The sequence below is a fragment of the Hydra viridissima genome, unplaced genomic scaffold, assembly GCF_058129835.1.
Source record: "Hydra viridissima isolate aposymbiotic clone 2 unplaced genomic scaffold, HvirCarnegie_v1 scaffold_7, whole genome shotgun sequence".
Lineage (NCBI taxonomy): Eukaryota > Metazoa > Cnidaria > Hydrozoa > Anthoathecata > Hydridae > Hydra > Hydra viridissima.
Window position 1 is genome coordinate 16312988 of NW_028324306.1, and position 13129 is coordinate 16326116.

The 13129-nt window shown below is 27.2% G+C and overlaps 1 protein-coding gene across 2 annotated transcripts; it reads right to left on the reverse strand.

Moving 5' to 3' along the window:
- Window positions 1-10444: 10444 nt before the first annotated feature.
- On the reverse strand, window positions 10445-13129 carry LOC145184203 (uncharacterized). 2 transcript variants are annotated; one of them, XM_090094198.1, is made up of 5 exons: window positions 12725-13129; window positions 12263-12311; window positions 11987-12133; window positions 11841-11881; window positions 10445-11038 (listed from the first exon to the last, which is right to left on the reverse strand). In XM_090094198.1, the coding sequence occupies exons 1-5, from the start codon at window positions 12898-12900 to the stop codon at window positions 10450-10452; spliced, it is 1002 nt and encodes a 333-aa protein (XP_089950324.1). In that variant the 5' UTR covers window positions 12901-13129; the 3' UTR covers window positions 10445-10449. The 2 variants fall into 2 exon arrangements, with proteins under 2 accessions (XP_089950324.1, XP_089950325.1); XM_090094199.1 differs by lacking the exon at window positions 11987-12133 and having other exon boundaries at window positions 12725-13038.

Here is a 13129-nt window from a genome sequence, read left to right on the forward strand (position 1 = left end):
TTAAATTCAATAAATTCATATACATAAACATCCCTTCGTCGTTAGTTTAGTTTAAGACATGAACTTTTCACATCGCTAATTTTTCATCACCTCAAGATAATTACATCATAAGAATATTTAATGACCTCCATCTCAGAGTTTTATTAGTATTATTTCGTTTGTTCTCTAATCATTGTGTAAGGATCTGCCACAGAGAGTGAAGTCAACGTTTGTTTTAAGTGTCAATTTATTTCATTTCTTTCAGAAGTTTATTTTGAAAATAGTTAAAGCATACAAAATTCCGAGAAACATGTGAAAAAAAGGATGTCGGGACTAGACGTGACAGAAAAGAACCCATGACAGCAGTACAACTCGGTTGCTGTTTGCTCGAAAAAAAAAGGTTGTGAAAATAATTTCGGATTAAAACGATAAAGAAATATAATATTTATGCGCTGTTGACTGGATGAACGCTTTAGTGAACAAAGCATATCAACCAGATAAAACATGAAAAAAAAAGTTTAATGGTTTGGGGAACTTTTGTTGCAGTAAGAGTAAGTGAAAATTGATGAAGTAATATAGAAAAAGAATACTTTAAAATTCTCCAAAGATAATCCGTACCATTCTTGCTATGAATTGTCGGTTTGTGCCTGACTTTTAGATAATAGCCGTTATCAAATATCAAAACAAAATAAAATTTTTCCTCCAGAAATAAAAAAGAGGTGAGTTATATCTTAAGTTTACTTGCAAAAACATTCAATAGTTCTGCTTTTGCCAAACTTTATATAGGGAAAAGTTATTTACGAAGATTAAATCTTATTAATAGGAGATTTGTAGCATTAGGAATAGTTCAGGGTAGGAAGGGGGGGGGGGGGGGGAAGGGTATTTGTACTCAAAAAAATCACAATAATTTAACTTTCTCAACTATTTACTTAAGCTTATTTTAACCTTTTAAGAAATACTTTCAAACCTGTTTTGAAGAGTTGAAGTAAAAAAACCTGATTTATACAAGTATCGCTTATTGCTTTCTGAAATCTTCTGGCTTCGTATATCTAAGTAAATAAATAATTTTTAATTCGATTTATTTCAAATGACTCAATTTTAAGTTCCTAGTTCCTAGTCTTCGTTTAACAAGTGTGAAGTAGCTTGTTAAACGAAGATCTTTTATAATCTGCAATAAAATTTAAAAAGAGTGGCTTGGGAAAGGCAAAGTGCACTGACGCCATTTTATCTTTATTAGGAATGAGATTTTTTTCAATTGCTTTTTACCTCTGAAATTTCATTTATATTTAACTTAACACAGTTTTTAAAGTGCAAAAAAAATTGATTCAAATAGCGGAGTTTTCTGATTTACGGGAGGTTTGAATTATGGGAAGTCAGTTTATAGAGTTGTATAGAAAAATTTTAAACCCAAAAAAAAATTATGCAAACAAACTTTAAGTGGTAAAATATCTTCATATTTTACCAATAGTAAAATTAATTGTAGATACGACGTCAATTAGCCTTAATTTGGAGGAAAAATACCATTGAATCAAAGTTATTCCACGTGGCCACTTTAGTTCCCTAATATAGCTATAGGTGGTGTTAACAATTAGTTTTTAAATATCAATAGTTTTTTAGATGTTACATACGATGCATGACACACACATAAAAAAAGGGAAACACTGGTTTAGAAGCTGTAAAAAGCGTAACTGGAGTCAAAATGATCAGAAACACATGGCTTCTTCTTCAATGAATTTGTCACATAAACAAAAAAAACCTTTAATGCGGTTTAAAAATTTTCTGGGATTTCTTGGAATCTGAAAATATTTAAAATACGATATATATATATATATATATATATATATATATATATATATATATATATATATATATATATATATATATATATATATATATATATATATATATATATCATGTAATTCAACCCTAAATGGTAAGTGGGCCAAAAGTCACTGAACCATTTCGATTTTAAATAACTTTTTTATTTTAACAGTTATATGCATGAAATTTTAGTATCATAAAGTCAATGCGATGGAAATTGATTTTCTATCACAAATTTAATTTTATTCTTATCACAATTTTACTTTTAGTAAGCTTTAGAAACTTTATCGTTAAGTGTGAAAAATAACATCCTGCATATCCCTTCCATTTTCTGCTTCGCAAATTGCAGCTCTTTCGATTACCTCTGCCATAACCTTTTCCAAAGTTTCTGGGGTTATTTCTCTTATTTCTCTAGTGATGTTTTCCTTTAGCTCCATTAATGATTGCGGCTTGTTGGCATAAACATTTTCCTTTAGATATCCCCACAAGAAAAAGTCTGGGCTAGTGAGATCAGGAGAACGAGATGGCCAATTGACATCACCAAATCGAGAAATAATTCTTCCACTAAAACGTCGCCGGAGTAATTGCATGCTTTCTCTTGCAGTATGAGCTGTTGCTCCATCCTGCTGGAACCACATTCCAACTCGATTTTCAATTGCTGGCCATAAGAAATTTTCAAGCATCGCTCTGTACCTCTCTCCTGTCACAGTCACAGCATTTCCATCATCATCTTCAAAAAAGTATGGCCTGATAATTTCATTTGAAGTTATTGCGCACCTTACAGTGCACTTTACAGGGTGAAGTTCTCTCTGATGCACAGCTCTTGGGTTTTCTGTTGCCCAAAAGCGACAGTTTTGTTTATTGACAAACCCATTTAGATGGAAGTGGGGTTCATCAATTTGTGTACGTTGGACGGTACTGAATTTCTCCATAATTAATTCCAGGATCTGAAAAAAATAAATATTAAGAAAATAAAAAATATTATGAAATAAAAAAGATATTAAAAAATAAAAAGGGTCAGTGACTTTTGGCCCACCCTGTATAATTTTGAATATTATAAGAGCATTTTGAATTGGGTGCCCAAGTTTCCCTAGGAAAATCTTTCATTACATTATTCAACTGTATAAAATTTAAACAAAATCAAAGAAATATAGTTTAAAAATTGGAAAAATTTTTTGGTAAGGAATTATTCTAAAAATGATCGACCAATGCTCTTTCAAATCATTTTCTGGGCTTAGTTTACGGCGTTTAAGTTGTACTAAATCTGATGGAAGTTCTTTAATTATTCTTTAAAATGGAGTATAGAGTGTCGCTTGGGCTCACTCAGGAATTTTGTGTTTAAAGACTTCGGCAGTCTTAAACGTTAAGTTTTTTTGAACACTTCGATCCCTGATAATAGTGGCATTTCGCTCGGATAATGTCAGAAAAAATGTCCTAAGTACCAGCTTAGGATGAAAAGGATGGAAATGATAAAATGGTGAAATTAGACATCAATTTTTCCGTTCAGTCTTCTATTATTACCTTGACGTTATCTTAAAATTACAATCAAAATAGTTCTGGGTTCGACATCTACTTTTCCTGAATTTAAAATCACGTCAAAATCGCACATGCTATTTACTCTCAACAAGAAGCGTTTTTATAGTGAAAATGACCTTTTTCTTTTTCTTTTTGTTTGTCTTCGTCAGTTCTGTAATAAAGCAAGTTTATTCGTCTGCTTTTTCTTTTACACTTTAATGAAAGAAATCCGGCGGAAATTTATTTATAAATAAAAAGTTCATTATAAATAGACAAATTGTCAATCTTTAAATGGCAATTTTCAAAAATTCGATATGCGCGAACATCACAAGGTAGATTACAAGCAAGCTGGCACATTTAAAATGTACACGCTTTTTGACGAGCTTCAAGAGAAATGAAAAAGGCGTGAACACTTTTTTTATCCTAACTCGAAAGCAAATACGTAAAAAAGTTTTGCAAAAAACGAGACAAAAACTTAGTTTCATATTTTATATTTCTTTTTTAAATCGATTTCCAATTTCACATTGAAACACTTGCATTGGATTGCGTCATAAGCCCTCATGAATCATTTGTCGTCACGTTGTTCTCGCCAACGCCTTTCATTTATTTTATTTTCATAAATTTCCACTTAAATGTTAAAGTGTTAAAACCTTATGTCTAATTAACGAGTTAATAGACAAGTTGAGTGCATAAAAATAAAACATAAACAAGTTGCAAATTAAAATTCAGCCGTTAAAAGATGTTCTCCGTAGTCAAAAATATCAGGATGCCTAAATTGAAGAAAAACATTAAGACAGCTTTTAGGAAAAGTTTTTCATCAAAAAAGAAAGCGAATGATTTTGCAAATGCAAAGGAACCATGGAAGAAAAACGAAGTGAGAAGAAATCCTCGTCTTGAAGATGAACTTTTATGTGCGAACGTGCAATCGTCTGCTCCAAATCTACATAACACTATTCAATCTTCTCAAGATTTTGAACTATTTTTCGAAAATCTGGATATTGAAGAAGCGAACTCTGATATTGAAAACGAAGAAATAAAAAAATATTTAGAACCCAGCTTCAACAGGCAATCACTGTTTTCAATTGATACAATCTTTAAACAGGAACCAAAGATGATTACAAGTGAGTTTAAAGAACAAAATTGAATTATTATTATTATTATTGTAATTATTATTTTTACTTTTGTTATTATTATTATTATTATCATTATTATTATTATTATTGTTATTATTATTATTATTATTATTACTATTATCATTATTATTATTATTATTATTATTATTGTTATTATTATTATTATTATTATTATTGTTATTATTATTATTATTATTATTATTATTGTTATTATTATTATTATTATTATTATTATTATTGTTATTATTATTATTGTTATTGTTATTATTGTTATTATTATTATTATTATTATTATTATTATTATTATTATTGTTATTATTATTATTATTATTGTTATTATTATTATTATTATTATTATTATTGTTATTATTATTATTATTATTGTTATTATTATTATTATTATTATTATTATTATTATTATTATTATTATTATTGTTATTATTATTATTATTATTGTTATTATTATTATTATTATTATTATTATTATTATTATTATTATTATTATTATTATTATTATTATTATTATTGTCATTATTATTATTATTATTATTATTATCATTATTATTATTATTATTACTGTTGTTATTATTATCATTATTTATATTATCATTGTTAAATAAATATTAGCAATAGTAAAAAGTTATTATCATTACTACTTTTAATAAACTGTTATCATTAGCACTTTTAGTGTTAATAATTTATTATAAATAACTTTCTTGCTTTCAACAGACTTGTGAATGCCAAATTCGCTTTTCCTGCTTTGAAAAATCATTGATTATGGTGATGATTATGATGACGTCATTGACAATTTTGGACTTCTTCGCTTAATTGACTTTAAGTTCAAGAAAGAAAAATTTTATTATTTTTTATTTGTTTAGATTCATTTTGTTTTAAATTTTTTAAAAAATTTATTTCTTTTCAATATTAATGATATTTAACACGACACCTGATATCAGCACCTGATTGCATTAGAAAGTTTGCATTTATTGAAATGATTAAGAAACGATTCCAAAAATATTATATCTTGTTGTTTTAAAACAGAAATATTTTTAATTCATAAAATATTGTTTACAAATGCTCCCTCGATTAAAAAGTCTTTTTGTATTAGGAGATTTTGTTCTTAACGCGCTAAGTTATGAAAATTTTATGGAAACGCAAAAAATACAAAACGGTTTATTTCATTATGATGTCGTTCCTTTAATAAACAAGCTAACATATCTTGGGACCAATACGGAATCACTAATAAGATGAGAACTAACGTTAAGTTATATTTTGGTATTGGTAATAAACGACAGTATGTAGAAAATAAATCTTTTAATATATTTAATTAGCTTTCTGATCATAGTTTAAGAAACAGTTCAAAATGAATTGAACCATTACAGTGGGAAGGTCTTTTTTAAATTTCCAGATGGAATCCTCTGATAATTTTTAAATTTTCGGTAACATCAAGATTTTTAATTTCATTTTAAGTTCCCCTAAATATGCACAGTCTTCCGTTTTTAATCTTATAATATATAATAAAATTGGTTACAGGCTTTTAAAGTGATAGCATTCATTGTGTAAGCTGTTTTTACTTGTAAAGTTGGAGCAGATGGCAACTTTGGAGGAGTTTTCTAATATATGTAAGCAGTTTCGACACTGTCTCTAAGTAAACGCAGCTGCATTAACACGGTAATCTTGCTTACCAGTAATATAATCATGTAATATAATATCCTTAATTGAATCACCTTGCAACTTTAAAACATATTTTTACCAAACTCTATTGTGCCTTTATGTTTTATAAAAAATATTTTGTAGCCAAAAATGCGACCATACTGCAACCTTAAAAAAGGAGGGAGCCATGTTACCGCAGTAAATGGGTCATTTAATGCTTAAGCTTGGACAGGTTGAGGTGCTCCTTCAGTGATTTTCTCTTTTGTGTAGAGTTCAAATATAGAAATTGGTGGACTTTCCCCTTTTTCATTGACATCAACCCATACAGGATATTGGGTAAATTTGCTCAGACCTTGTAAGTAAATGATTTGTGCATTGCTTGCAGCAGTTACAAACAAAGGTTGTCTGCCAATCTTACGAGTGTTCTGCTTCTTCCTCTTCCTCTTCTTAAATCGACACATAATTGTTCTTGCCACGCTTTTTAGATAACGACCAACCAAAAAAAGATTTTTATTGCTATTAGATTTTTATTTGTTATAGTGGGAGCGTCATCAAACGTAATTAAACGTTATCAATCGTCATCAAACGACCAAATATATAAACAAAGAACAAAATTATATTTTAAACTTGTCGTTAATTTTTTCTTCTGATTTTAAATAAATATTTGTTTAAATGTATTTGTTGAAGATAAAACTTAAATTTTACAATAAAAACTTTTAAAAATCTGAAATTGTAAACTTTTTTTTTTCTGGAATGTATAAAATTCTCTGTCTGAAAACTACATAAAGTTTTTCGTGTGTTTTTTTGCACCAATTAATAGCATTTTTGAATTGTATTTTGATCTTTAACAACACAATTTCAGTCCGAAATCTAAATTTAATTGTAAGAAATATGGTTACGTTAAACATCTTAATTGGTTTGAATACTCAAGCATAGTATTTTTTAAAGGAAAATTAGCAGATTTTGTTGACCTTAAATTTTTCAATGAAAATTGAAATTTTTATGTTTATCTACAGCAAAATCTTTTAAAATGTCGTAAAAAGTGCTGATGCAACATTATAATAGAGTGCTACGATGGGTTAGAAATTATCCTCCTCTTAAAGATTTGTAAGTCCTGTATAAAGTAAGGGATTTTTATAGAAAGCAGAACCTTTAACTAACTCAATAATAGAAATGTTCGCATGAACTTCATGATTATCCATTAGTAAAAGAACTGGTTATTCAACAAAATGTCATAGATTAGGAGGAGCACCATTAAGCATGTATTTCTTAAATTTAGCACATGGAAATATAAGTAATGGTGGGATGTTATTTCCAGTAGCATTAATAGTTCCAATGATTGTTGGACTGTTGCCTTATTCTGCACTAGTCATACTTCCTACTTGTTTTTTGCCTTTTGAAGCTGTGATTTTTGGTGGTATGCGAACTGTGGGAAATCCTGTTGAATGACAGTTTTAAATATCAATCAATATCAATATCAATATATTTCGTTTTAAGGATGTTACAAAAAAAACAGGTCATTGCAAATAGTAATTCACTAATAAAACGCAATGACCTAAATAGAATAAAGAAAAGATAAAAGAAAAATGTAAGAAATAAACAAGTCACATAATAAAAATAGAACTTTGCAAAAACCTATAAGTAACACTTACAAAACAGACTTTTAAAAGAGTTAAAGTATAGGTCAAACAGTTATCATAACGTGTTCACATCTACATACGCATATACACATATACACAAATAAGAAATTATGGAATGTACGTAAACATAAAGAAAACAGTTATAGAGGTAAAAAAGAAAGTTAAGTGTAATTTTTTAGGTTCAAAGATTATCTCCAATATAACTCGTTGCTTCATAGCTGAACTGTTCTTGAGAAAGTTCATATTTGATATCACTTAATATTTCTTGGTGTTGAGTATAATTATTGATTTTAGCATAATCATAAATTGAGTCAATGCACATTTCATAAATTTCCTTTGCACCCTCAATTGTCTTTTATATTAGCCTTCTCCTTTTCTACTTTTGATTTATGGGACCAAGATGGGCTTTTAGCACTTGCCATATATATTTACCTCTAATTAAGTATAATTTTCGTAGTTGATATAAAAAAATAGCCGTATTTTTACTCATCTCAAAGAATACCACAAATGTTTGATGGTTCAAAATGATAACATATTGAAACATTTTTATAAAATTTTATAAAGTCCTTATGGTTTATTTATTGTATGCATAAGATCTACCAAGACACATTAGCTGTGGTTTATGTAGAGCTTATCATTACATCTTCTTGAGAAAAACATCAACCTTGCTCCTTTACATCTTAAACAAAAACTTATTAACAGAAATGATTATATATTTTTCTGCTCTTCTTTCCTTATGACTGTAAAGAAATTAAGTAAAGCGATATAATCAACCTGATTATCAAGTTGCTACAGCTGCCAACTAACTTAATCATTTAAAGTGATCACAATAAAATACTGATACTAATATAATATATAATATGTAGTATTAATAATTAGTATATATTTGAATAATTTCCATTTGTTTTAATTAGATGTTTAATATGAAAATATAAATTTGTAATTTGTTAATTTTGACGTAATAACTGAATTGCTATTAGTATATAGATAATTTATGATTTATGATAACTTATGGTTCTAAATTCTTAATAAACAAAATTATTTTTACAAAGTGATGCTTCATTTAATGTTCTATCAAATGACCTATGGAGTTTCGTGTCCTGAGGAGGTTCATGAATGTCAACTATAGTTTCCAGTAACGAAAATGAAGCTGTCATTCTCAGGTTGAATCAACTGTACGATCTGTTAAATAGGAGAGATTTTTCCTACGTAAAAACCTTCAAAATATCTCCATAGTTATAAACGAGAGGACATAGTTATTAAGGAAAGAATAGTACTATGTACCACTGGTAAAATCACAAAATGATTTATAAGAATCATTCAAAAAAAAAGAAAATGTCGGAAAGATTAAATTTAGTGTTGTAAAATACTATAAAAAATTTTCTCCCGGAAAATCAAGATTTTTGCAAGTGAAGGAAGTTGTATTACTTACTACAAATTAATATTTTTATACGTTTATATCATTGTGAATAATTAATGAGCGTATATATAATTTTACATCTTTATGAAAAATTCATGAAGATGTTTACATTTTTACATCTTCATGAATAATTAACGAGCATATATATATATATATATATATATATATATATATATATATATATAGATATATATATATATATATATATATATATATATATATATATATATATATGTATATATATATATAATTTCCATCTAAATAACTTATTCTCACGATTGAAAGATGACCTAAGACAATCATTTAAGAAATAGGAGAAATCTATTTTTAACTAATTTTATTTTAGAAAAAAGCCCGCTGCAATTCGTCGCCATCAAAACTTTCTATAATAAGTTTATATAAAAAAAAGATTATTTCATGGTTTTTCTCATTTTTAAATATTATCGAAAAGTTTATGAATTGATAATAATAATAATGACAATAATAATAATAATAATAATAATAATAATAATAATAATAATAATAATAATAATAATAATAATAATAATAATAATAATAATAATAATAATAATAATAATAATAACAATAATAATAATAATAATAATAGTAATAATAATAATAATAATAACAATAATAATAATAATAATAATAGTAGTAATAATAATAATAATAATAATAATAATAATAATAATAATAATAATAATAATAATAATAATAATAACAATAATAATAATAATAATAATAATAATAATAATAATAATAATAATAATAATAATAGTAATAATAATAATAATAACAATAATAATAATAATAATAATAATGATAATAATAATAATAATAGTAATAGTAATAATAGTAATAATAATAACAATGTTGATGATGACGATGATGATGATGATGATGATGATGATGATGATGATGATGATGATGATGATGATGATGATGATGATGATGATGATGATGATGATGATGTTGATGATGATCACAGTAATATATAACAATATAAAAGTATCGGAAGCAAAGGAAGTTAGTGAAAAAAAATAAAAAATTAAAAACAACCTTAAAAATGTTACGTTATCGTTAAGTAATAAAAATCTTGTTAATTAATTTTTAAGTCTAGAATTTTTTAATGTCAGTAGTTTGTCCAACGTTACATATTGACGTCACTCCAACTTTCCATTTGGATATGCTCTGCTGATTAATGAGCGAATTTTTTATGTATCTCTTAAAGTTATATCATTATTAATATATGTAAAAAAAAAAAGATAAATAAAAGCAATCAATGAATTTAAGTATTTATTTCCGTCCCTTTGAACCTCGCAAATAGATTAGGAAACCATTTTTCATTATTCTTATGTAAAACAAGCAGTAAATCTTGCTTTTTGCAACTTTTTTTAAAAACGTCTTCGCAAGAGCAGTAATTACAAACATTTGGATTCTGAATTAATGATTGTTCGTCGTCTTGAATTCTTTTGTCCTCCAAGAATTGCACATCAGTAAAAGCTTGATTCTGATCAATTGATCGATCGCAAATTTTTCTTTTATCAATGTGCGTTATTTTACTAGATTCTTCTGGTTGATCATCGTAAAACTTAAAACTTGAATCTATTAAAACTTTGGAGCTTTCTTTTTTAACAAAATCTTCAAGATCTTTTAAATGTTCATCAGTAGAAATTTTATCAAAATCTGTTTCGTACTCTAAATCCTCTTTTTCATCATTATCATAGTTATCTTCTTTTTCATCATTATCATTGTTATCATCTTTTTCATCATTATCACTGTTATCATCAAGAGATGAAGAAATTGAACTGGGAACCCAAATATTTGACCATGTTTTTCGTCGCCGTTTGTCAACCGCAGAGCCCCGGTTTGAGTTTCTATTAATTAAGAAGAAGCGTTACATGAATTTTTTATAACCTTTTACTTAAATTCATTTGTGAACGCGTTCGCTGCCGAACCACTTTTCGTGTGCGCACGCGCTTGTCGTTCATAATAACCGAAGAGTAAACTCGTAGTTGGGAAATTATACAGGAACTTACTCGGCAGCGAACGTGTTAACAGCCAACTAGGATAAATTTCCGCGAGCAAAAAGATTTTCTGATTAGAGCATGCAAAGTTTTTAGAAGTTCATGCATTCCATAAAGTTTTTTAGGATAAACTTTTTTTTTTTTAAACTATAAATTATGATTTTTAGACCGATCAACTGGATGGACAATTTTAATTGGAATATGCGTAGAATATTTTGCATACCAGAAAAAAATGTTTTCAGAATGCAAAATATTTTACAAATCAAGTTTTAATCAACAACAAGAATCTTCTTACTCCCTTTATGAAACTTCGTTCTGAGTCGCATTTGGTGTTCTTCCTAGTAATTTGGGTAAATTACAATGATCTCTATAATGTATTTGCAAATAAGTTGTTATATGGGAGAAAGTTGAATTAGAAAGAAAATTAATAGAACTAAATTTATAAAATCTTGTTATAAAAGCTTTTTTCTGTGAAATGTTCACAATTCTACAAACTGCGCATGCTCTAATTGTTAAAAAAATCTGCTTGGATCTCCAGACAGATTAAGATAATATTTATCTCAAATCAAAGATGATTGAGACTATTAGAATCATATCTACTATACACTATTATATTTTGTAAGACGTTAAAAAAGGAACTTAAAATTCTTACAAGTAGGAACAAGTTTGATTGTCTTGAATGGTGCGGTCTACCTGTTAAAATATAAAAAAAGTAAAAAAAGTTTATGAACAAGTATTCGTTTATACTTTCACTTAAACAAATCGCACACACAATCACGGTTGACGAAAATCATTTACCTTCTCAAAAATCTTTTTAAAACAATCATTAAAACTAGCTTTAATATGTGAAGTAAGGAAAGCGTTATCGGTCTCGTAAATTTTTATCCTCTCGTTCAGTAATGCGCATCGTTGTTGGGCAAATACTAACTTGCTTTTTAAAAGTCCCTTTAAAATTATTAAATAAATTTATATATAAAAAAAGTTGTAATTAAACAGTACCAAGCCATAGAAAAAAAAAGAAGAAGAAGAAGAAGAAGAAGAGAGAGTTGAAACTTCCCGATTTTTATTTATTACCTCTTTTCTTTCGCATTCTGCCAATCGGATTTCAGTTTGCTCGAGTTCACTAAAAGGGTTTGATAAAAACTGCTGTTTCAAAATAAAACAAAAAATCTTCTTTTTTTGAATGATTTTTTTAAACGAACTTCTTTACTTTCACTTAAGCAGCATTTAGGTTTGGTTTAGGTTTGGGGTAGGGTTTGGGTTGGGAGATAAAGTCAGGGTGGGGTAAGGTTAGAAGATTATCGGGAAGGTAGGGTAGCTTATTGGGAAAGTGTAAGGATTAGAGTAATTTTTCTTTTAACTTTTAAGGTATTTATTACTTTTCTTTTAACTTTTAAGGTATTTTATACTTTTCTTTTAACTAAGGGTATCTATTATCAGGACGTAGATACATATTTATAGAAAAATTATTATAAAGGAAATCATTTCAAAACAAATAAGAAAGTAAAAACAAAAACAACAGAAGAAGAAATTTACAATAAGGTTTCATTTTGTACGTCGCTGCACACTTTTAATTCTTCTTCGACAGCTTGTTTTTCCCTCTTTAAGCATTCATTCTCTTTTTTTAGAGATTCATTCTCTTTATATAACTTTTCAAGTTCAATTAAAAGCTCTTCTTTTTCCATGTGAACGAAAACATCTGAAAACCTCATATTTCGTATAATATACCAGATGACGTCACGTTTTCAATGTAACGTATATTTTCACTCTAGCTGTAACGAGATTTTCATACTGATTTCTAATTCCTTATCTTTACCATCTTTTTTTTTCCAGTAATTTCACTTACAACATTTTGCCTTACAATGGGTATATATTATGCATACAAACGGAGCATAACGAACTAACAACGTTAAGAGATTGCTTGGTTAATTATTTCTTTAT

What these genes read in the sequence shown, in the direction of transcription:
- LOC145184203 (XM_090094198.1), bottom strand. Translation starts at nt 12,900, where the DNA reads ATGAGGTTTTCAGATGTTTTCGTTCACATGGAAAAAGAAGAGCTTTTA. An exon ending in GTACAAAATGAAACCTTATT is followed by an intron (nt 12,312 to 12,724) that starts GTAAATTTCTTC and finishes AAACCCTTTTAG; the next exon opens with TGAACTCGAGCAAACTGAAA. An exon ending in AATCAAACTTGTTCCTACTT is followed by an intron (nt 11,039 to 11,840) that starts GTAAGAATTTTA and finishes CTTAATTAATAG; the next exon opens with AAACTCAAACCGGGGCTCTG.